This window comes from Haliotis rufescens, unplaced genomic scaffold (genome assembly GCF_023055435.1).
Source record: "Haliotis rufescens isolate VD_foot unplaced genomic scaffold, xgHalRufe1.0.p SCAF_2, whole genome shotgun sequence".
NCBI classification, from domain to species: Eukaryota; Metazoa; Mollusca; class Gastropoda; order Lepetellida; family Haliotidae; genus Haliotis; species Haliotis rufescens.
In genome coordinates, this window is record NW_025963890.1 from 47,186,130 (window position 1) to 47,212,940 (window position 26,811).

Genomic DNA, 26,811 nt, shown 5'->3' on the forward strand with positions numbered 1-26,811 from the left:
TGGCAGTGTTTCCCATGTACTGTGCAATGCCTCCTTCGTTCAAATGTTTATCCCACGGAAGTGAGAGACAGAAGATAATTTTGACGGAATCAGTCATACGGACCGTAACTGTCATTCGGGAAATACCCCCTTTTAACATTTTCAATATAGAAAACACATACCAACTGTCACTTTCATGATCTGGTAAGCGACGCTTTGATTGGTCGGATGAAAGGTCTTTCTGACGTGACCCGTAATGGGATGTCATCAGATCTTTGTATAGAGATAGCAAGAACTAAGATCTGATTTTAATGAGATTGCACATATTTAAAATTTTCATTTTTTATTAAATTATTATAGCTAACTCAAGCCATCTGCATCAAGTGATACAACGTGCTTGCTTGGTATTTTATCTTCTTTATACAGTCTGTGTAGCCATAGTTGAAAATTTATAATAGTGTGATGGATGTTCTCTATGTCAGGTCTATAGTGCATATGCCATATCAGGATCTCCTGCAACATATCATCAAAAAATATATTGAAACATTATTTTAAAGTATCTTATCTACTTTGTTTTAAAGTATTCTTGTTGGGGATGATATGGGTCGTTGAAAGTTTTTCAACTCTTAGGTGATTTCATTTTCTGACACAAAATTCACCCTTTGGGTGTACTTGTTAACAATACTACTTGTGGGTAGTTGTTGGGGGTTAGTATTTCATGTAGGTCATAGCATCCTACATGTGGGATATCTCCCAGGAATATAGAATAGTTATTTTACATTTTTTCTCTGATAGCCTGCACTGATGGTGATATGAATTTGCAAAACCTTGTACACACCTGAATGAACTTGTGTCTTCTACACATCACATATGAAAGATTTGTTTAATGTTTTTGTATATTTTACTTCTATACCAATTTTATGCTCACCATGATGTGATAAACTTGTCAATATTCATAATATGTCATGTCTTCCTATTTGACAGGTTTTATGGTCTAAATATTAGAAAGTTTGTCGATTGAATTTCAATAGCTCTGTGAAATGTGGCATGTAGCGTCTTCTAGTTTTAACTAACTAATCATTAGCCAGGAATGGCCTGGTGTATTTTGGTACAACATTCCTTGCAGCAATACTGTTATGCACAGTTATGTGTCAGAGACTTTAGTTAGATGTGCGTGAACCAATTAATTTATTTATAGGCACTATGTGTATTTTTGTCATAATATTGCTAATTAATAGGGCTTTTATCGCTTATTAAAACTATTTTGTATCAAAGTAAGGCCACACATTTTTGGTTCACAGGCCCGCCGCCAGTACTGAAAAGCAGCTGGAAAAGAAATAAATTAAACTTTAAAATATTTATTTTTATTGTCTCCCACTAGTAATATAGACCCTCAATACAATATTAAATTTGATATATAAATTCCATATCTGCATCACTATCAGTAGTCCAAGAAGCCAGCTACAGAATGGCAGAATGACTTTCATAGAAATAAATGAATGATTGACATTGCTATTTATTTTCATTTTTATTTCGGCCGACCTTATGTGGAAAAGCTGGAATAAATCTGTGAAACATTAAATTAAAAAAGTTTGTCTTAAGGGCTTTTTGTAAGATGGGATTGATAAACTACATGGATGATTAATTATTCCTATAGGAAACGAAGAGATGATAATCAAATGAGGTTTGATACTGATGTTGTGAAATGTTCTCCGGGATGGATGAATGATCTGTGTGATTATAGGCAATACTCAACCGATGTCATCGATGTCATTATGGCTTTCAGGCGTGAGATTCTGGAATCCAGGAGCATATTTGGTGCTAGTGTGAGGTGAGCTGATTGTACGTGTGATGGCAGTTCTGGGAATAATGTACCATAACACTGGTGGATAACAGCTCCAACAATAGTACAACATGGTAATTGGTATAACTTGTAACACTGGTGGATAACAGCTCCAACAATAGTACAACATGGTAATTGGTATAACTTGTAACACTGGTGGATAACAGCTCCAACAATAGTACAACATGGTAATTGGTATAACTGTTACCATATAACACTGGTGGATAACAGCTCCAACAATAGTACAACATGGTAATTGGTATAACTTGTAACACTGGTGGATAACAGCTCCAACATTATTACATCATGGTAGGACTGTGTTATAATGCTGGAATGAAAACCTTGTTCTAGATCCTAACTTCATCCAATGATTCTTGGTCTGCCATGCTTATTGGTTCCATCAACGAAAACAGTTACGGGTCACTTTGAACTTTTCTACCACATTTCTGACACACAGTGATAGAACTGAAATTCTGTTGAAAGCAGTGTTTAAATAAATTTATTCACTCACCCACCAAAATTTATTGCATACAGTAACCACAGTTACGACAAAAAATGGATTACTATATGTTGAATTTTATTTTTCATGACATCAATGGCCACACTGGAACATGTTGATAAAGTAACAGGTTCAGCCATATAGCTTTCCTACTGTTGTCCCTCGATTTCATTCACGCAGTTGGGATATATGATGTTTTATTGTATGCTTTAGTGTGAAAGACTGAATTTTCTGAAGTTGAGAAAAGTGATATTTTCATTGCAGTGAACATAACACTTAGACGGAACTATATGTCATATAAAGCTACCTCCCCACAAATTATCTCCCTTTTACATTGACATGAAATATTGACAAATGGCCATTTATGGAGTTAATATCGCTACTAGCTAGCTGTTTGTTATTCTCTTGAAAATGCTTCTTTGTAAACTATAAACTTGGAACTACTTTTTGAGTCGCAATTACAAGGGTAGTTGAAATGTCCCTGCGTATTAGGTAGGGATAATTTGAGTTTCAAGGTTGAATATTTGTTATGAAAAATATTAATTTTCCAGTAGACAACTATACAAAAAGTATAATATATATATATATATATATATATATATATCCTATGTTGTCCCTACTGTCATCACATGCATCGTCAGTGTAGGAAATACGGCATTGATCAAAGTTATTATGAATGAAATGGCTGGCATATAAATGTGATAGTCAGCCCTGGTTATTATCTGTGACAAACCTACGATCGACTGATGAACTGATTCTTCCCATTCATCTTCTATCCATGCACCATTCTTCTTTTGAAGAAAAAGTTGTTTTTCTTTTTTGAATACATGATATGATATCTAGTGTTTGAACTTTGCTTCATCTTTCCAGGATAAAAGAGAAAGGGTTGTCCTTTATAATCAGAGATTCGGTAATGGGAACTGTGTGTAGGGAAGTTGTATACAGTACGTTTCTCTGCTGCTCAATGTTTGCAGGGTTATTGATTCAAGAATACATGACTCTTTTATGGACAGCAACTTCTTTTATTCTTTGGACGTTTCAGAGCTACTTTGTACTCATTCATCAGCATTCACCTGATGAAGAAGCAAAAAGCAAGAAGTAGCTCTGAAACACCAAAAGAATGAAAGAAGTTCCTGTCCACAAAAAGTGTCATGTATTCATGTTCTTCAAACTTCTAAATGTCGATCAAAGACAATTTTGATTCAGTATACAAGAAACGTTGGTCTCCATGTCCTTGGTCCATGCAATGTTCAAACTAGTCCGAGGTAAGTTTCTGACTGGTGGGTTAAGGGGAGACCGTGTCGAAAAGTTGATCTTTCATTCATAAGGGGGCACGGGTGGCCCAGTCGTCTAAGGCGCCGCGCTTCGCTGTGCAGAGTTGCGTCCCTTGGGCACGCCAGAAACCTATGATTGTGGGTTCGAATCCCGGTTTGCCCCGATTATGTTTCTAGGTTTGTCAGCACCATACCCGTGCTCATGGGTTTCACCGAAGTGGTAAACGTCTGAGACCTGCATCACTTCAGGCTTTCCTCCCACATTAAGCTGACACGCCGCGATATAACTGGAATACTGTTAAAAGCGGCGTTAAACCAAACTCACTCACTCACTCCCTCACTCACTCACTTACATTCATAACGTCATGGATAACCATGCATGGCACCAGGGCTCCCAAGTCTGAATGAAAAACTAACACATGTAACGTAACATGGTTATTTCCTTAAGTTTGAAGCTGATTTCTGTCTTCATTGTCTGTATGTATCATTCAACAACTCATAGAAATTACAGCACCAGTATCTTTCCCATGGATATCTCAAGCAAACTTTGAGCAGTATGTACATGTACTACAAACCTGTAAGTTTGCAACCCTACATTGACTGTCCTTGTCTTCAGTGCATCAGTCAACGTATACTATGCAAACAGAGTTAAAGAACACCCTATTCGTTCATGTCACACGGAATGACAGATTAACTACAGTAATATAATGAACCGGGTGTTCCTTATCTTCTTTTGAGTAGTATATGTTAGAAAACTTGTCATCTGCTTCATATTGGAAAACAGAAAGATGCGTGTTTATGAGATACAATATAAAGAGTGTTTATTTTCCCTGCTGAGTGATTGACTAGCATTTATTACTGTATATCTCAGATACATATTTACATATTTTGCTATAATTGTTGCACTTCATGGTTGTTTAACTCCACATGAATCTCACACAGGCTTGTTAATTACAACAGTCGGAGTGGCCAGGCTGTGAGCCAGGATAGCACAGAGTTGTCTCCCTTTGGATGAAGGTCGAAGTGGTGTGCCACTGCATTAAATCAATGTAGGGTCATGGCTTCATGGTCTGAATTGGCAAACCCCTACTTAGTCGGTCTAAGTGACTAATTTTACTGTGAAATTAACCAGATATGTTCACTTATTAATATCATTCCAAAATTTTTAACATACTGACAAAGTAACAGTGACATGATACAACCCTAACAGGGGATTGTGAGAATCTCCATCGTGAATGTTAAGAATGGAGCGCTGATGAAGATGCTCCATTGTTGCAGATCTTGGCTTAGACGTTCGGCCAGTATTCAGGGAAGGTGGAGCTAATTAATCCACACCAATTCTGTGTCCATGATTTTTATAAAACTATTTCAGTTTACATCTTGATGCTCTCTTTTTAATTTTCTTGCTTTGTGTATGAATGTTTATATTGTAATCTAGATTGTGATTTTCCCAATATTTATTGATGTGCATCATTGTCTAGTGCTTCTTGATCTTACAAATATACCTCATTGTAACAGCCTTTGTCCTCATGCTGGACGCCTTGTGGGAGACAAGCCATTACGTCCCAGTACTCCATGCTTGTCAGGATAGACGACTGACATGGTGATTGGCTGGTCAAAATGGCTGATTGTGTAATTAGTACTATTAGCAGACCATGGGGAAGATCTCTTAGTGGTGTAGTTCTGATGGAGTGTCACAGTGTACCTTCATGTCAGCTTGTTGGTCAGCGGTAGACCTACTCCATTTCAGTTGAATCTTGCAGGCCACGACAAAAAACACATTCACTCACTTTTGCATCGTGAGGTACACTTGTGTTAAGGACATCTTTACATCATCATTAAACTTTTATGGTCATATCGAAATAAAACCAACTTCAATTGACCTAAAGTGAGAAGGCTTAAAGTGTTTTTAAACTCCAAAATTGCTTTTTTGAAGACACATATGCTCGCAAGGGGTTAAATACCGGTGTTTGTTATAACCTATATTTCCCTACAATTGGTTTCTGGATTTGTAAATAGTACGGTATACTCTGCAGTATCCATGGTATTAAGTGACCACATTTGCAGTATTGATGAAGTCATTCAAACTGTATTTTCAGCTCTCATCGATATTTTGCATCCAAGGTTAGAGGTTAAGTTAGATTATATTCAACTCTGAGGGAGAGAACTCAGTATTGGGAGAAACAGGCTGATGTATTGACTAAACAAGTTGTGCAGTTATGCTGTATTCACATCAATTTCTACAATCTTAGACTATTTTGGTGACCAGTTATGTATTACAATGGGTAGGCTGTTGATAGTACCATCACTTCATGAACTTGAAAAGTATCACTCTCAGCTTATAATTACCAGTTTTCACTCTGCCCCTCCCCAAATTCATGTGTATTTTTCTCATCACACAAACAGACTGTTAGCTGACAGCTGGTTCTATAGGTAATATCAATATTTTGACATTAAAATATTTTTTTCACAACCTTCCATGACGTGTACAGTGAGGATTATAGAGACATTCTGCCATGTTTGTTGATGGCACAGTTATCTTAAGCCTACCCTTGGTGATGCATAACGGTCCTATTGGCCAACTGTTATTAGATTTTCATCCCCGCCCACCTTGCTAGCAAACACCCAACCTAACATCATTATATTGTGGGGGTACGGGTGACCCAATCGTCTAAGGTGCAGAGTTGCAGAGTGCAGAAATTGCTAGATATGTTCCTTCATTTCTATATTATGAGAAATACATACTTCTATGAAAGTCATACCACACAATCAGGCAACATTGGGATCACATCCATAACAGTTGTTCAAAGATGCCTTGAAGTTTGTGTAAATTAAAAAATAAATATAATTAAATGCCGCTTCCCTCACATTTTTTAAACATTTGGATGAAAATCAAATAATTAATTTGTTGTGGCCTTATCTTAAATATTGTATGTTTCTATCACAAACTGGGCTGTCAGTGATTTGTGCTTGCCCATTCTGTGCAAGGAACACTAGCTGGTGAATCTGCAGTGCTATGGGTATGCCTTAACATAAATGACATGTTATACATGTGTTATTAACTCTTGATAAAAGTGCTATGATTAGAAAAGTGAGTTTTTCCTTTTGACCCACATTTTGTGTACATTGATACCTTGATAGGTAGTCAGAGCCCAGAACAAAGTGCCTCTTAGCCATGTGATTGTAGTGCCCGTGTTGTGACATGCTGACGTGTTATTGTAATGTCTTGCTATGTAGCCTGCTGAAATCTGCTTTTAAGCAATAAATATATGTTTACACGATAGTAGACTTTTTGTTTCCTGTAATGTGAGGCCTGTCAGTGCCATCTACAACCTGCATAACTTCAGGGTCCCACTGTACATGGATTGACCATGACTGAAACAGTGACAGACCGAATTCGCTTACTTGCTTAGAGATCCGTGAAGATCTTGGTTAGAATTGGTCTTCAGTAACCCATGCTTGTAAGAGGTGACTAATGGGATCGGGTGATCAGGCTCGCTGACTTGGTTGATGCATGTCATTGTATCCTACTTATGTAGATATCAGTGCGCATGTCAGTCACTGGATTGTCTGGTCCAGACTCAATTATTTACAGACCACCGTGACACAGCTGGAATATTGCTGAGTGTGTCATTAAACAGCAAACAAACTCGCTTAGAGAAATGGCTCATCTCTCATAAAATGACCTACACTGGTACTGCCAAATAGCATTTTGTTAGCTAAAAGTTGGGGACTGGTGATGGGAGTCTTGGAGGCTGGTTGTCAAAGGCGCTGCAAGTCGCAGTGGAATAACTGAAATACTGTTCAAAGCAGCGTTAGACCCACCTCACTAACTCACTCTTGGAGGATGCAGGGTGTCTGGTTTCTGGAACTGTGACGACTCTCTGCTTATGGATTCCCAATCCGGATCCTCCCCGACTAGAATCCTCCGTTCTGTCAGCACCACACCCACATTCACTGGCTCCAAGTCATAACAGTGTCACTATTTTCAATCTCCCAAATTCAGCTGAAATATTGTTCAAACTCATTCAATGTTTCATGTGGACAAATAACAAGAAATACAAAGCTGAATCACAGACATTTAATGACCAACAATGCAATAGGGACCAACATTGATGGTGGCCTTGCCCAATGATACCATAGGGACTACGCTGCTGGCGGCCACACCCAACACTATTATAGGGACCAACAAGAACATCAGCCATGCCCTGTAATGCTAAAAGCACTAGGGACAAACACGGAAGTCAACCATTCCCAGTAATGCCTAAAGCACAACCTGGACAATACTAGTGTTGACCTTGCCCTGTAATGCTTAAAGCACCAAATGGGCCAACAGATGTCAACCATTCCCAGTAATGCCTAAAGCACAACCTGGACAATACTAGTGTTGACCTTGCCCTGAAATGCTTAAAGCACCAAATGGGCCAACAGATGTCAACCATTCCCAGTAATGCCTAAAGCACAACCTGGACAATACTAGTGTTGACCTTGCCCTGTAATGCTTAAAGCACCAAATGGGCCAACATGGATGTCAACTTTACCCTGTAATGCTAAAAGCACTATAGGGACCAACTCTACTGTCAACCATGCCCTGTAATGCTAAAAGCACTATGGACCAATACTAGTGTTGACCATGCCCTAAAATGCCACAAGAACTTGTTCGGTGCCAGGCGTGGCCTTCTCCAGAGGGACCATAAGTTGGGGTGGCTGTCCCCATGGTTACTCCAGTCTGAATAAGGCACTTCTTTAAGCAAGCTTCGCCTTCTCTCCATCCATCTTTCTGTCAGTCGGTCCTGTGCTACCAAATTATCACCTCTGACACGTACACTGTAACCATGGCAACAGCACACAGCCAGTTTACACTTTGCGTATTAAATTTACAAGTAATTTGTACAAAAATATCACCAATATGACCTAGACATGGACAGTCAGTGAGCAGAAATAATCACAACAATTTGTAATAGCACAAAACATTTGAGGATTATTTTTCACATCTTATTTTTGATTACACGTAAAGTAACTTTCTGAGCACTATACTTCAAAATATCTGGGAACAACAAACATAACAATAAACATTTTGGAATAATGTATCACTTGAATTATTTTTGATTTCCAACAGTGATCACAGCATTTGAAGAGCTCTATTTAAATACAACTACTGAATGTATAACTGTACAACAAACATGCCATTCCGTCTCTTCCCTTGGATTAGCAGCATTCATAGTAACCACAGCTCCACTCGTAGTGAGAACACAGATGCATAACAACACATTCCATTAGCCAAATGCATCCTCTCCTATTTCCGTGGACATATCATTGGCTATATTATTGAATTGTTTGATAGGCATAACTTAGATGACGGATGACAAAGTAGACACAATTTATGGATAACAACTTCTTGAATACTGTAAAGGTGACGTTTCGGTATAGATCCTTGTCAAGCAAGACTGGACAATGGTATAAGGATCTGTACCGAAACGTCACCTTTACAGTACTAAAGAAGTTGTTATCCATAGATTGTGTCTACTTTGGCTATATTATCACCTATACATTATTTCTGTTTTAGATGTCTTGACTACTAGGGTCACCAATGTCACAATGTAGATTTTAATGAGAATCCTAGATGTTTGGTAGGGTAATTGTCCAACTTTTGAGCACATTTTAATCTTTCGGCATTCCAGTGATCTTAAGCCAAAATATCAATGGCCCATAAATATTAGAATTTTTTCCCTCTTTCAACAAATCCATTTCATCTTCCTCAGCTAGAGTCCGTCTCATGATCATAAAGCATTGTGAGGTTGTCTTATAATACTATAAAATTGTTGTAAAATAATAATGATAACACTATAAAGCATTTTAAAGTAGTTCACAGAATGTCCAAATATTTGTGTTGTTGAGAAGATCTGTTATCCATGGCAACATGACTAACCTTGGGAGTAGGCATAGTTGTATACAAATGTTGATGAGCTCACAAGGCTATTATATACAACATACCTTAACAAATGAGTGAAGAAACGATGTAACAACAGCATCCATCTGTTAGACACAATACAATAATGCTTTGTTTTCAAATCAAGTAAATTTACAGCAGAAAAAGTTCCGTTTCTAAAACAATTGTTAGAAACAAATAGCCAAAAGCTAAAAAATCTCTAAAAGAAAATGTCTATCTTTGGAATGTACAGCATAAAATAAACAAATCGGACAACAAAATGAAATACTAAACATAGCACTGTGATGAAGCTACTGAAAAGAGCACTTTCCGCTACCGGGCTGGGGACAAGCCAGTACAATGCAAGACATGATATCGTGGCATCCAAGGGTAGGCCTGCTTGGACTGTGTCGTATTCACTGCAAAGAGCTATATATCCCCCCAATACCTGGTGTATAACCACACCGTAACACACACATTAGCAATGACCACCAACATATGGGAATATTTCTGTAAAAGATGATATCTAGACTCTCACCTAGACTTTGAAACACATGAAATGAAATCGGCAATGCTGAGTAAGTGCTTCCATGGTGACCGTTACCATTGGAAACCTTTTTCTCTATATATCACACAACAGCCTATGATTCAACTTCAGCCCATGAAATCCTGTACAACATGAATTCATGTTTGATTGCTGAAACATCTATGGCATTACAAAAATGGAATATATTTGTCCTTGATACTTTATCTTTCACTGGCTTTGTTTCAAAGGGAAATCCAATTGATGTCAGCATGTGTGTTCTATATGTGTTAAGAAGCACAGAGTTGCTTCCCCTGATGTGTGACTGGCCTGGCTGTGTGAAGTGTGTGTGAAGTGTCTTACACTGGAGACACACCCAACCACTGCCTACTGTCGCCTACACATCTGGGTAGAAACTTTGCTTATCTACCATTTAAAACTTTACTGACATTTGTCATAGCTATGAGAATGTACCTCGATACCTAAGTAGGGGCAGTGGGATAGTCTAGTGGTTAAAGCGTTTGTCGTCACACCAAAGACCCTTGTTCGATTCCCCAAATGGGTACAATGTGTGAAGCCAATTTCTGGTGTGATATTGCCGTGATATTGCTGGAATATTGCTAAAAGCGGCGTAAAACCATACTCATTCACTCACTCAATACCTAAGTATGATTAAAAGGACTTGAATGATAATATGAATAAATAAATTCTTGAAGAAATTTACAAATGTCATTGAAAAGAGTTCTGAGAACACATATATTCTATAAATAGTCCTTAACAAAGCAATATTGTTAATAACAGAATGTCTGGAACTTGAAATCATCAAAATAAAGAGTTAATGATTCTTGCAGTAGTTAACTGTTAAGCATATATATGTGGACACTGATATTCAATACTGAAACTCAAGACACGGTACAGGGCATTGACTATGAGGACGAACAAGCGACAACATCACGGGGTTAATATTGCAAAACTCTTGGACGGCATCAGCAACCAAAGAAATGATGTTTATAAGTGTGGATAATTCAGCAATGTCTTAATATGTAAGGAAAATTGTTTAAATATTTCCCTTAAAGAAAGACAATGGAAGAATCTCAAAATTCTGATAACCGGGATCCTTCATAAAATGCTTTGTAAATATTTTAAAAAATTGCTCAGTTTAAACTCATCATTTCTCTGATTCTTCACAATTGAATACATTTTTTTAAACATCAACACAGTGCATTAGGAATGATACATGTATATGGCATTATGAATGTGTAGGCATGGAAATATGAATGCATATCATGAGTAATATGTGGATGTATTAACAACGTGAATACACCCCATGTAAAACATGGACATGTCAACAATGTGAACAGACCCCATGTAATACATGGATATGTCAACAATGTGAATAGACCCCATGTAATATATGGACACGTCAACAATGTGAATAGACCCCATGTAATACATGGATGTGTCAACAATGTGAATAGACCCCATGTAATATATGGACACGTCAACAATGTGAATAGACCCCATGTAATACATGGATGTGTCAACAATGTGAATAGACCCCATGTAATATATGGACACATCAACAATGTGAATAGACCCCATGTAATACATGGATATGTCAACAATGTGAATACAACACATGTAATACATGGACACGTCAACAATGTGAATAGACCCATGTAATATATGGATGTGTCAACAATGTGAATACAACTCAAGTAATACATGGACACGTCAACAATGTGAATAGACCCCATGTAATATATGGACATGTTAACAATGTGAATACAACTCATGTAATACATGGATATGTCAACAATGTGAATACACCCCATGTGACACTGGATCTATCAACAATGTATATGTTACATGGATGGAGGGATGCCACTAGCAACAATATAAAACACAGGATACAAGGGAAATACTTGATATATATCACAACCATATATACAGTGGCATGAGATGACTTCAATACTGCCTACATGCTTTCTCCTAATGGGACTTTAGTACAACAAGCTCAAGTTATCAGGTCACTGATGCTGCTCACAATATAGCATGAATAACATGGATATAAAATACTATGTTTTTCTCTAAACATAATAAACAAATCCAAAAAATATCTCTTCAGCATGCATAAATTTGCATATATTATGTACCTGCCAACAAAATAACAAAGTGAGAGGACGGAATTGCCATCTGGATATTCTATAATGCTTTCTGGTTACGGGCACATAAACCTCCGCTTTGTCTATGTAATAAATGTGTTTCTATCTTTTACACAAAATAATATTAAATATGAAATGTCAGAATCACACTAGTTACTATGGCAATGAAACGATGACATTTCTACAACTGAAACACACCTTAACCATGTTTATGAAGATTTCTCCATTATTATAATCACACTATGAATTGGAACGATGTGTTTAAGGGTGAATTATGGCACATTATTTATGTTATTGCTGATAAATAATGACAATATTCCTACATGTGTATTTTCCTCAATTATTTACACACATGGGAGGAGGGTAACAAGGTGGATGAGGGGGAGGTTTAACCAAGGATGGATGAGGGCGCTTCTCTGACCTGCAGATTTCAACAGTGGAACTTGGACAGGATTCGCCACCAAAATCATCACCAGTGATAAAGTGGCTGTTTTAAAAAATGTTAGCAAAAAATCACAATGAGGATGATTATACGAGTTAGCAGTGATCTGGTGACAATCCAGGCATCTTAGTCTCATCATGTGTATGTTTGAGAAGATCACAATGTTAAAGTGTAATGTTAAGGAGTGATGTTCAACTTTCATCCCACGACATTTTTCTGGTCCATAAACTGAAGGCAGAAAACCTGGCTCTGATACGGCAGGATGTGGGAGGATGTCCTGATTGTGTTGGGACAGTGAACACCCTGTAGACGAACAATGGGTGAAGAGTAGGAGACAACACTGCCATTCTGTTCACATGACATCTTCCAATGTAGGTTTGATAATGAAGAGAAACAGCTCGAGTTTAAGCACTTGTTTGCTCGACTTCTATGTGGTTTGTGTGAAGCAAACAAGTTTACTCAAATTTCCTGATGAGTTAAATTTGGCTGTTTGAAAGATGATTAAATTCAAAAGTTCACACCATTTAACAGATTAAAATGTCAACAAGCTTAAAAAAACATAATTCTGCGTAGGTGACTTAGACATAATAATATCCAGTCTTTGAAAGTTCAGCAATGAGTGTATCTCCCGCCATGTGTCTACCAACCTTTTCGCAGTGGTGTCACAGAAAATGACAGTAGTTAAATCTTGACAAAACTAGTTATATTTACTTGGTACAAGCTAACCTCCTCTTGCACTTTCACATCTCTGACCAACAAAGAATTTTCTAGATTGTCTCAAACATGGCAGTCACCCATATATCTAGAACAAATCCTCACTCATACTTCCCAAGCAACGTTTAGAACCAACATCTCTCCACTAATACTTCCCTAGCAACATGTTAACAGTTTGGACCAACATTTGACAACTATTTTCTCCCTAGCAACATGTTAACAGTTTGGACCAACATCTGACAACTATTTTCTCCCTAGCAACATGTTAACAGTTTGTACCACCATCTGACAACTATTTTCTCCCAAGCAACATGTTAAAAGTTGGTACCAACATCTGACAACTATTTTCTCCCTAGCAACATGTTAACAGTTTGGACCAACATCATCAACTACTTTCTCCCTAGCAACATGTTAACAGTTTGGACCAACATCTGACAACTATTTTCTCCCTAGCAACATGTTAACAGTTGGTACCAACATCTGACAACTATTTTCTCCCTAGCAACATGTTAACAGTTTGGACCAACATCATCAACTTCTTTCTCCCTAGCAACATGTTAACAGTTTGGACCAACATCATCAACTATTTTCTCCCTAGCAACATGTTAACAGTTGGTACAACTTCTCTGTACACAAAGTCGCCTAATACCCTCATTAATACTATATCCATTACCACTAGTAACAAATAGGATATTTGTTTATGAAACAGGTGAAGATATTTCACAGTTATGTTGAAAGACAAGTACATGTGATTAAAACAGGGACGGAAAAACTTCTTCTGACTTGCAAACGAAGCAGTTAAAGCATCTAGAAGACATATATACCTCCTCAGAGATCAACAGGATGATATGAAGATGCAGCCATGAGACTAGCTGTCATTTGATGAAACCTGAAACCTTTGGAAAACATGTAAACATATCTAAAAGTGACAATATGTATTTCAAACGTGGACGGCTCTGGACGGAGATCCTACAGTCATAACCGACATTGATTAGAAATAACCAATGTTCATCTGCATAAGGCTTCAAGAATAACACAAACTTTACACTGTGTGTAACAAAGACATGAAACAAGAACTCAAGACTGAAACCTGAATTATTAACACTATCTCCTAACTGATATATAGTATATATGCAAGATTGTAAGATACAGGGTGACAGAGATGAGAAGTTATTGACCATCCTCCAGCCTCTACAAGAATGGTGTGGAGATAGCAAGGTGATGTGATCACCTGGCTACTAAGTCCTGACCAGGTCAAATATAGCAAGTGGTAAGAATATAGCATCACAGTCTCACTTTGATTCTTACCAGATAATTCCAATTTTGGCCTCATTTTCAGCAAGGGAAACACCTGATGACTTCTGTACAGGGCAGTTGCCCTTTCGGCATGATAATGTTGATGATAAGTGATACAGCATTTCACAACACAAGGAATATACACATATATACAATACAAGCTGGGCACTATATTCCCAGCAACAAATGATAAAAAACAGGATGCCATAAAGCAGAATGTCCACAAACTACGCTGCCATCTTGGGACTTCATTAAAATGGACGGCTACGTTCTGTCACTGAATATCACAATTCTGTAGTGTTCGTTTTCTAAATGCTGACAGACATATTCCCAGCTTGGTATGAAGCGCTGTAGTCACGACACCTGAGTGCGTAGTACCATGTTTATCTGACGTGTAAAAAATGTCCGTTTGATGTGTAATTACGGTACCCTTCTCCCGTAGAAACAGCATCCTCTTGACGTGTACAAACATCAGGCGTGTAAAACCAGAACAAGTATTACCATAAGAATGATAATACGTCCCTGCCAATCAATCCAGTACATAAAAAGATTGTCCAAGCTTGTCACATGCCAACCAATGGTGGAGCAGGTAATGAGGCCGTGTGTCGTCATGGTGACAGGATGGAGGATGCTAGGTGGAACCATCAGCTGCGTATACTGCGGAGAGTCGACTGTTGCAGCGGTCCACGGCCGACAGCTGCAGGAACTGTTGCATATTGGCCTCCTCCGGCCCAGCCATGCTGAACTGTTCAAATCCGGTTGGCATCTGTTGGTCACCATATCCTGTCACACAAGACGAAACATCTCAACACATGACCTGGCAACGTTGAATACAGAACAAATATTACATAAAGAGGATATAATACACAATTAGTGCATGACCATAGACATTTCAGAAACCACTCTACCCAAAGACTTAATACATTATTAGTACTGGTACTAAGATGGCTTTGTGAAGGAGAGCCCAGATTTTCAGCATAATGTTATAATGTACATTGAACAATACGTGGATCTGCACTCTATCACTACTTCAGACCATCAAGAAAGTGTCTACAATCATCCAAATCTCTATACATCAGTGGACACCAGACACATTGCACCCATGTGAGAAGTCATCCCTGGACAAGGTTAACTGACGTTACCACACAGCAAGAGGAGATTGAAAAGAGAAAAAATTTTAACCAAAGGCTATCACTTCTAAAAGCACTTCTCACAAGAGCATCCAGACACAGGGAACTGACAACAACACTCATCCAAGGAAGAGAATTTATGGATGTCAACTTCTTTATTATAAGGAACGGAGTATATTCTCCTTCACCTGATGAAGGAGTAAGTATAAACTCCAAAACATTGTGTTCCTCATAATAAAGAAGTTGACATCCATAAATTCTCTTCCTTATATATATATTTTCTAAATGCCTTTCAAAGACTTAAAACTCACCCTGTTGGCTGACAAATGCCTTCTGCATGTCCACAGGCATGTTGGCAAACTGCTCCTCGGTGAAGTTCTGGAGGGACACATGCTGTGACTGCATGGCTCCCATGCGGCAGCTGTTGATGTTGGTGAAGGCGTTGGCGCCGGCGAACGGCAACCGCTGAGTGTACTGAGGGTACCCGCTCTGGTTGGGCATGTCTGCAAACAAAAAAGGTACCACTATATATATACACAGGAACAGCTTTTGTGTTGAATCTATTTGCTAAACATCAAGCCTTTTCTGACATTCCTGAATAGTTGCTGAAAATCTTCTATTCCCACCAGTATTTGTCTTTTAAACAAGCCATGTGAACATCTAAAGTATTAGTTTCTTAAAATCATGTTTCTATTAAATCAGGCCATTATTTTAAAAAGTCATAAAGTTTCCTCCACAACATGTCTTTCAATCTTTTATTGGTTTATTGTCTTAAGTTTTAACCTTTAATCTAGTGTGTGTGTGTGTGTGTGTGTGTGTGTGTGTGTGTGTGTGTGTGTGTGTGTGTGTGTGTGTAGATCTCAGGTTGTATGTGTCAGCGTAGGGGTAGAAAACTAACCCTGCATTGGGGGTGGGGAGAGGGTGGTGGCAGGGGTGTATCTCTGGTAGTAGGTGTCAGCCTTCCTAGGGGTAGCAAACTTACCCTGCATGCCCCCGGATGGGGGGTAGCCCTGGTAGGATGTGGCAGGGTAGGGGTTGGGTTGCATATTGTTCAGCATGTTGGGGGCGTGTCGGCTGATGGGTGGGAGTGGCCGGGGACTCAGCATGCCCTGGGAGGGGCCAGGAGAGTAGCCACCCATGCTGAAATGATACACATGAGATAATTAGATAAATAACACACTATAATCAGTACATTGACAAACTGTTTACGGGTACCATCCATGTGCAACAGTGCAACAAAGTCATGACACACCACCGTATTTGACTCTAGAAAAGCCACATTTTGAGGACCAGAAAAACAGATTCTGTAGAAAGGAATTGGCCTATGTGAAGGTAACATGGGTCCGGGTAGTCATGTGGGTAACAGGATCCTACTCCATACCCACCCGACCCGAGTACCTGAGTTACCCATCCCAGCCCTACGGACATAACATTTTGATACAGACTTCAAGGGTCAAGTTAGCACCTCGGCTTAACTATGAGATTGGCTTATCTATGGTCATATACGGTATGTATCTTAATACTTGATACATATGATACACTTTGCGATACAAATAGATACATATAAGTATCTATTAAATTATATTGAAATATGTCCCAGTCTGGACAGGCAAACCAGTGACTGAGAGCATGAGCAGCGATCCACGCTCTTAGGGTGCAATACCATACTATCAGCCAGGTGACATATTGTGACCACACATTCCTTTTTTAGTTGACCCTCACATCAATCAACGGGTGCTGTTGAACTATTCTGACCCAGAATTCTTAAGGGGCTCAATACACAAATACAAAACTTCCTGTATCATTAATCTATCTCACGATGTACGGGTGCACATCATAACAAAACAAACAACAATTAGCTACTCATGAAATCTTATGTAAAAGCATTCTTTAGGGCACTAAAAATTGTCAGTGCACCCGATTATTCAAGCAAATTCTGCATAGAAACCCAAGGCCATAATAACTATTTCTACTTCAAAGTCGGAGTGATAACATTTTTTTATCTTTGTACCCAGGGCGGCAAGTTGGCCAACACACATGACATGCTCATCCTTGATCCATGTTCCCTGAGGGATCTGGCTATTTCAGACCAGTCTATCTCTAACAGCTATTTCTGTTTCAAAGTAGGGGAGCAGGTCCTCTTTCTCCCCCTTGCTGACAGAGGGATGCACTTTCCCCTCACACCGGGAAGCTCCACCCACTCACCGGGGTCATGTCACACCGATGTGTCTCCACCAGACGTAAAACACCCACCTGTAACACCTGTCTGTAACACTACTTATAACACCCACCTATAATACTACATGTACCACCAACCACCTATAACACCTACCTATAATACTACCTATAACACCCACCTATAATGCTACCTATAACACCCACCTATTATACTACATGTACCATCACCTGTAATACTACCTATAACACCCACCTATAATGCTACCTATAACACCCACCTATTATACTACATGTACCATCACCTGTAATACTACCTATAACACCCACCTATAATACTACCTATAACACCCACCTATAATACTACATGTACCACCCACCTGAAATACTACCCATAACACCCACCTATAATACTACCTATAACACCCAGCTATAATACTACCTATAACACCCACCTGTAATACTACCTATAACACCCACCTATAATACTACATGTACCCCCACCTGTAATACTACCTATAACACCCACCTATAATACTACCTATAACACCCACCTATAATACTACATGTACCACCCACCTGTAATACTGCCTATAACACCTACCTATACTACTACCTATAACAATCACCAGTAAGCAAGATGTGATATGGAGCTATGTTGTCTGATTGGAGACTAGGGACGGTTGACTGATGTTATTTTGGACCAAAGGGCACTGATTCCACTGATGGAAGGTGATGAAAGACCCCTCAAGATAAAACGCTGAATATTTTGGCCGCCCTCACCTGTCCTCCTCATTGACCACGCTGAGAGTGCCGGTGTTCATGGGACTGCCTTGCATGCTGACGGGGGACTGGTGGTTGCTGACGCCCGTGGCAGTACCGCAGCGACTGGAATGTGTGCTGGAGAAGCTGATGCCTGCAGAACAAAATTAAGGTGTGTCACAACACTTCACGACACGGGTACGTCAAAATACTTCACCAAACACGTGTCTCAGAATACTTCACAATGCTTCAAAACATAGGTGCGTCAGAATACTTCAAAACACAGCTATATCAAAATACTTCACCAAACATGTGTCTCAGAATACTTCACAATGCTTCAAAACATAGGTGTGTCAGAATACTTCAAAACACAGGTACATCAAAATACTTCACCAAACACATGTATCTCAGAATACTTCACAATGCTTCAAAACATAGGTGTGTATAAGTTTACTTCACAACACAGGTGTGTATAAGTATGCTTCACAACACATGTTTGTGAGAAAACACATTAAATCATAGCCTTACACATTGTTAGAAATTAATTGTTATTTTCATCAGTCTGCAAAAAACAGTTACAGAGCTGCCATTCTGCCTCAAGGTAAAGTCAGGGTAAGTCAGTCACAAATTTGATTTTTTTACATGTACTTGGTGCATGTAGACATAAATATTTAATAAGGCTGCACTTTTCAAAAATAGGTTGCACTGGTGCTTGTTTTATACAGCTAAATCAAGCCCTGTAACTGTGAACTCAGCAATTTTCAACATCATGCAACACTTATCATGTACCTTGTCTAAATTTCCTAACCCAAAATGCAATGATGCAGTGACCCTAAAATGGTCATGTTTTTGTTTGTTTGGTTGTTGTTTAACGCTGCACTCAGCAATATTTCAGCCATATGACGGTGGTCTGTAAATAATCGAGTCTGGACCAGACAATCCAGTGATTGACATCATGAGCATCAATCCACGAAATTGGAATATGATGACATGCATCAACCAAGTCAGCGAGCCTGACCCCCTGACCTGTTAGTCGCCTCTTACAACAAGGGTAGTCACCTTTTACGGCAAGCATTGGATACTGAAGACCTATTCTACCCCGGATCTTTACAGGTGAAAATAGTCATGTTTGACAGGGGGGGGGCAAAAAAAGAATACTAAATAAATTGGAAGCAAAATTTACTTGGGAAAAATCAGGATATTATGTTGTAATTAATGTAAAATAAAAGGCTGCCTAATAAATTATCCTCGAACCAGCTCTTACACAACTGTTAATTCACAACTTACAACATATTACGAGTTTGCATGAGTGGCCAATCATAATCACCTATTGTTATCCAACAAAGATGCTGATATAATACATCAGTGCATTGACATAATTCTCAGATACGAAACACCATACCCACTTAACTGAAGTATTTCACATATAGTCCTGTATAGATTCATATTTTAACTAGTATATTTTCATGTTTAATTAGTATTCTTAACTTCAACGCGATCAGAGGCCTCTGTTCTAGTCTTTTCTAACTGGTGTGGAAACTCTAGTTTTATCTGAAATAGGGTACTGATTGAAATGACACATTTATATATTCAGACCAGATATTCCGGAAGTTTAAAGCCTGGTTACTAGTGTTTATACCCTTTTGTATCATATGTATACGTATCATATCAGGAACAAAGTACCGGGAAACCCATCATATCAGAGATTGGTGTATCATTCCATGAACTTACATCGCTATGTAATGTTAAGGCTTATCCATTTTGTGAGTCATTTCAATGGCAATAATCTCAGTCAATTTTATTTAATGACTACCTGACAACACTTGGACTCCTCGGATACAACTTAGAAATATATTTTAAGACTAATTGTCCAGAGGACAAGTGCAAAAACTATTTCACTTGTCCTCCATGTTAGTAGCTAGTACTCAGTACTGATTTGTAGTAAAATCACACCCCGAGAACTGGTTCAGAATTACTGCCCTGAAATAGCACTAGTGATTGAGGTCTACCATCACTGAATAATTAATAGTCCTCTGCACAATTTGGTGATTTCAGGCTAGCATGAATTTGGAAGGCTGCAGACAAAGTACAGAGTGACAATGAGTTGTGTGGCAGATAGCACTAAACCTGGCCATGTCAACTACACACCATAACAAGCTGAAATATTTCTGTTGAAGCAGAGCTAGGGTGCCATGATCAATCAAAGTTTGGGTCACACCTCATTCAAAGAACAATACACCCCAATCAAATAACTGTATTTGACATTCCATATTTTCTCGTCAATCAATATTCCAGTGATAAAATATTGCTTTTCAGCATGCTATTCTCACATCATAATTCTAAAAATATAATCATGTTTTCAAGTTATCAAAGGCTGACATGGGTATTATCTAAATCTCCAGCTTAGATGGTAGAAAAGTGAAGAGTCGTTACCTGTGAGAGATAAGAGAAAGTTTAACATATGACAGGTAGTTGTCTATTTGCCATATTACGTGACTGACAAATGGCATCGACCTTACACTGTGCATACAGCTTCGACTTGAGGTGGTGTTTAGCGGTCATTATGTACCTGTCTCTCCATTACCCTGACAATTGTTCTCATTGAGACCTGGGACACGGCTCTGACCAAATACAGGTATATCCTAGCTACGCTCAACTGTTGTTTGTACATTAGATTACAAGCTAGATGGGTTTTAGGGTGACTGACTTAACTAGCAAAGCTGGGTGTTTGAGTCAGCACTGGAAGATCTTCAGGTTGGAATGTTAGGAGGCCATCGTCATGTTTGTCCTAACATTCCGTCATATATCACTGGCTGGTCATGTGATAAGAGGACACAGGGACTTAATGAACTATATGCTGCTTAATTAATCCTAAAACAATCTACAACAGTTAGTCAATGGACAGAAAATAGCAAAGATGTCTGGTATTCACATGTTCTTTTAAAAACAGGTTTCTTGACAACATATTAACAATGTAGCAACTTTTCTGAATTGTTATGGGGCACGGGTGGCCTAGTTATCTAAGGCACTGCGAGTTGCGTCCCTTGGGCACGCCAGAAACCTATGATTATGGTTCATATCCCGGTTCGCCCCGATGTCAGCACCATACCCGTTGATCGTGGGTTTCACCGAAGTGGTTAACGTCTGAGACTCGCATCACTTCGGGCGTTCTTCCCACATTAAGCTGACACGCCGCGATACAACTGGAATACTGTTAAAAGCAGCTTTAAACCCAACTCACTCACTCACTCACTCTGAATTGTTATGGTATTATCAACATACACCTCACAGATGTATTATGTAAGCAGCTTTCATAAAAACATCACTCTTCAAGACTAATAAAGGACACGTATGCTCTTTAAAACAAATATCATATTGGTAGGTATAGACAATATATATCCTGATATTAACATTCAAGCCTTAAATGTGTGTAGTGATGGGTATTGGCCTGAATATTGTACTTAATTAATCCTAAAACAATCTACAACAGTTAGTCAATGGACAGAAAATAGCAAAGATGTCTGGTATTCACATGTTTTTTTTCAAAAACAGGTTTCTTGACAACATATTAACAATGTAGCAACTTTTCTGAATTGTTATGGGGCATGGGTGGCCCAGTCGTCTAAGGCACCACGAGTTGCGTCCCTTGGGCATGCCAGAAACCTATGATTATGGTTCAAATCCTGGTTTGCCCAAATTATGTTTCTAGGTTTGTCAGCACCATACCTGTGCTCATGGGTTGATATTAACGCTCAAGCCTTAAATGTGTGTAGTGATGGGTATAAGCCTGAATATGGTACTGCAATTTATTGCAATAATCAATCATGTATTGCAATATGTACCACAATATATTGAATGCTTTCTTTCATCTGTAAATTGTATGAACCTGAACAAAAAAAAACCCTGCATGTTTTCGACAACTTCATATTTTGTTGCTATGGCCACAAAGCATGCGTAATAGACACATCATATACAGGAAACTGTCACAAATAGTTTCACTGTTTTGACCATCCGGAAAAGTTGCTAATTACTTAATTTCCATTTGAATTGACACCAGCGTAAAATGTCCCAATGAGATGATATGCATGATTTTGAAAAAATGCAATATATCGTTATTTTCCAAATGTATTGTGGTACATATTCATTGGTATTTCATATCGTGGTATACCAGTAATATCGCACACCTCTAAATGTGTGTGATGCTACAGGCTGTCATCTGTTACATAATGGTAGATATAGACAATATACCCTGCTATTAACACTCAATTCCTTCTTTGTTACCCGTCAGGCATCTGTTTAACAGCTGACATCAGGTGTTAGACAACTGACATGTAGTCCATGGAGTTGTAACTTGTTGGTTTGTTTGTCGTTTAATGCAACCCTCAACAATATTACAGCTATATGATGGCGAGACTCACTTGGGTACTTGTGGGCTGTGGGATTTCCTTGGGTAATGTGTTTCTTACTTGGGTACATGTCTGATGCGGTGCCTGGCATGGATGCGTGGGGGGAGCGTCCGAGCCCGCTGTCTGTGTGCTCCATGGGAGAGCCCTCTGGTCGCAGTGGCTGGATGGAAAGGCAGTCATTCAGGAGGTCGGGTGGTGGCATCTCTGCCTCCTTCTTCAGCTGGGGAAGAACAGAAAAACACATGAGTGAGTGAGTGAGTGAGTGAGTGAGTGAGTGAGTGAGTGAGAGAGAGAGAGAGAGAGAGTGAGTGAGAGTGAGTGAGCGTGCAATCAGCAATTATCGTAGCAGTCTATGAATAATGGAGTTTGGACCAGGCAAACCAGTGACTAAAATTATAAACAACAATCTAAGCCATTGGGTTTCAAGACACGCAAACAACCAAATCACAGAGCCTGATCACCACATCTTTAGTCAGCTTCTACAACAAATATGAGGTACTGGGTACCTATTCTGACCTGGAGCCCACTCAAGACCAAAGATGTATCTAGTATACACACCAATGTATATCTAGTTTTCACACTATAGTATACACACCAATGTATATATAGTATACACACACCAATGAATATCTAGTATACACACCAATGTATGTCTAGTATACACACCAATGTATATCTAATATACACACCAATGTATATCTAGTTTACACACCAATGAATATCTAGTTTACACACCAATGTATATCTAGTATACACACCAATGTATATCTAGTATACACACCAATGTATATCTAGTTTACACACCAATGTATATCTAGTATACACTTTAATGTATATCTAGTATACACACCAATTGTATATCTAGTTTACACACCAATGTATATCTAGTATACACACTATATAATGTTTACAAGCTTAAGACACAAGTATTCATTAAAACTCCACTCCACTCATTGATAAAAGTGGAAAAACTCCTCAGCAAGCCTCAGAGTTTTTCCACTTTTATCAACTCGTGTTCCCATATTTTATATTAAAAGACACTCGGGTGAGATTCTCTATTTAGCTTACACCTGTGTGAGTGGGCATCTGATTTCAGAAAATAAAAAATGGATGGTCTGAATCATAAATTGTACAAAGGTTCACTGTGTGTGTGTGTGTGTGTGTGTGTGTGTGTGTGTGTGTGTGTGTGTGTGTGTGTGTGTGTGTGTGTGTGTGTGTGTGTGTGTGTGTGTGTGTGTGTGTGTGTGTGTGTTCTCTATTATACTTATACAAAACTCATCCTTTGTTGTTGACTTGCATAAACACCCAACTGGACATCAGCGAGGGCTATCGTGACAAATTGTCCAGCTGTGTACTTTACTGAAGGGTTGACAATTCTCCTAACACGGTCCATAGCATCAAACAATAGTAATTTGCAGTTAGTGGTACATTGATATATGAACAAGGACTTTTTCCACGAGTGTGTCTTACAGACATTGCCACAAAGAAGCTGTATATCTAAGGCAATAAAAAACAGACAAGTCTGACTTTGGTTTTAATGAATACTTATCATAAATCCCTCATTCGGCACTTTAGCACTTGTGTACAAGAAGGTAAGACCCCATTCTTTAATTGACCATCCATCAAGCAGGCAATCCTTGGGACAAACAGCAACCCACAAGCCAGTGTCGAGAGCCATCGCCTACAATCTTGGCATTTGTCCAGCTGTAGTAATTCATGACTGTAGCAGGTACCCTAAGTTTGCGATCTCTCAGCTCCAGAGTGGCAACACGATCACAAATTAAGTAAAGTCACCAGTTCCTTAATAAATTTTGGAGCCATTATTATTTACTTTGCTTTTCATGAGGAGCATGAAGGCCGGGTGATTTATTTGGTTGGCCATTCTCTGCCTGGATGGATCCTTGCCAAGTAAAACATGGTTAGAAAAAACACAGAAATCAGAAAACACTGCTTAACGTTTCCACACAAACTGTGATATTTTAAAAGAGACACAGAAATTATCCTAACGGCATAAATATCAATCACCATTCCCAAAGTAAATTATTAGGCTTTTATTCATAGGGATAAAAGTTGTCAGTTAAACCTTGAATATAAAATATTCTCAGACAACATTTACATTAGTTAACTACAGGTAAGAGAAATAACGACACATAATTTCTCAGTATTTTATGCCATTTTCCTCTAAAACAATCCAAGTGACAGTTTAACATATTAGAGTTGGCAAACCACAGCATCAACTAATTACCAGTGATTTCTGCTCTGGAAAGAACCCAAGGTAGCTTTACTTAGAAAAATCTAAAAATACACCTTCAGGTAAAAACTTCTCCACACCTTGTAATATAAGGAAGGTTCCAGGAAGAGCATCAGGTTGGGTTACCTTCAACATGTATGTGACTTCAACCTGCTGACTTGTTAAGGAGGCCTTGTCAAGCACGAGAAATAAACGTCAGCGTTTCCGTTTGTACAAATAATTCCAGACAGTTGAAATGAGGAGATGTGCTCTGCCCGTTTCATTACAAACTAACTGCCTAATGGTATTTATTCCTTTCTAAAGACAGGATATTCCAAGTATTTGAATAAAACAGGGTGATGTTAATAACCAGTGATAGACTTGTTGAGCTTCAGTTACACTGACAGTTTACTGTATCAGCATTAAGCTAATGAGTAGCAACAGTTGTAAGGAAAACACTATTGACATGTGTCTTCATGCTCATGGACATGCAAATACATTGGGGTCATTTATTTTATCTATGACAGCCAACGAACTATTTTTTTGCTGTAAAGACAAGATATTTTTCCAGATGACAACTTCTTTATTCTATTATCTATTGTGACGCAATATTTCAGTATAGATCCTTCTACCATTGTAAAGCAAGAGAGAGTGTTTATTCTATTCTGATGCAATGTTTTGGTATAGATATGTTGCATCATCCAAAAGTAACTCATCTTTGCTGTTACTTACTAGTGCGAGGACGATACAACAATGCATCGGTGGATCGCAATATTTTACTTCCCGATACAAGTTTCGATCACAGTTGCAAACTAAGTAAAAAATATTGATTCATACTTTAAATGTTTACTTTAATGCCTGTTACACCAAACACTAATTAGTAGGGAAAAAGTAAATGTTTTCATCCACTGCACCATACTTGACACTGCCAACTGTATATCGTCAGTGTGCCAGATATTTGACTATCCTGTCTATGAAAAAGATGGCTTACGAACCACAGATATGAGGATATGAGCATCGTGATATGTATCGGATCGTGATCGTGTGAAAACCCCACTCACCAACTTTCTTGGTGATGTCATGAACAGTGAAACAGAACTGCAGCCAAGTGACAGAAACTTTCAGCTACCTCTTGTTCCATTCTACAGAGGTCAAGAGACATAGGCAACTCAATGGTCTTGTGTCATACCAAGGGGCAGGATCTGCTGATTGTTGGTTATCATGGACCTTGGTATGTCTGCACCATACCCATGCAATGTGGTCGACAACCTCCAAAACTAAACTTTGACATGCCATGCAATAACATAAGTTCTGTTCAGTCACTTGCTCCAGATATCTATTTTAAGACCTATTTAAGACCTATTTTAAGTTTGCTAAAAGATAATAGTAAATTTAGGGACCAGACTTTATGTAGGGGTGGTGGGTCAGAGGGAACGAGGGTCAC

General features: G+C 38.7%; 1 protein-coding gene across 3 annotated transcripts in view; it reads right to left on the bottom strand.

Moving 5' to 3' along the window:
- Positions 1-7,662: 7,662 nt before the first annotated feature.
- The window catches only part of LOC124142211 (zinc finger protein GLIS3-like), a 112,693-nt gene continuing 93,544 nt past the window's right edge, over positions 7,663-26,811 (bottom strand). For all 3 annotated transcript variants that reach the window (XM_046510540.2, XM_046510541.2, XM_046510543.2), the window contains exons 6-10: positions 23,198-23,357; positions 18,753-18,885; positions 16,777-16,934; positions 16,106-16,297; positions 7,663-15,447 (exon numbers count right to left, since the gene is read on the bottom strand). In XM_046510540.2, the coding sequence (XP_046366496.1) occupies positions 15,296-15,447; positions 16,106-16,297; positions 16,777-16,934; positions 18,753-18,885; positions 23,198-23,357 (795 nt within the window). In that variant the 3' untranslated portion in view covers positions 7,663-15,295. The remainder of the gene's footprint in view (positions 15,448-16,105; positions 16,298-16,776; positions 16,935-18,752; positions 18,886-23,197; positions 23,358-26,811) is intronic.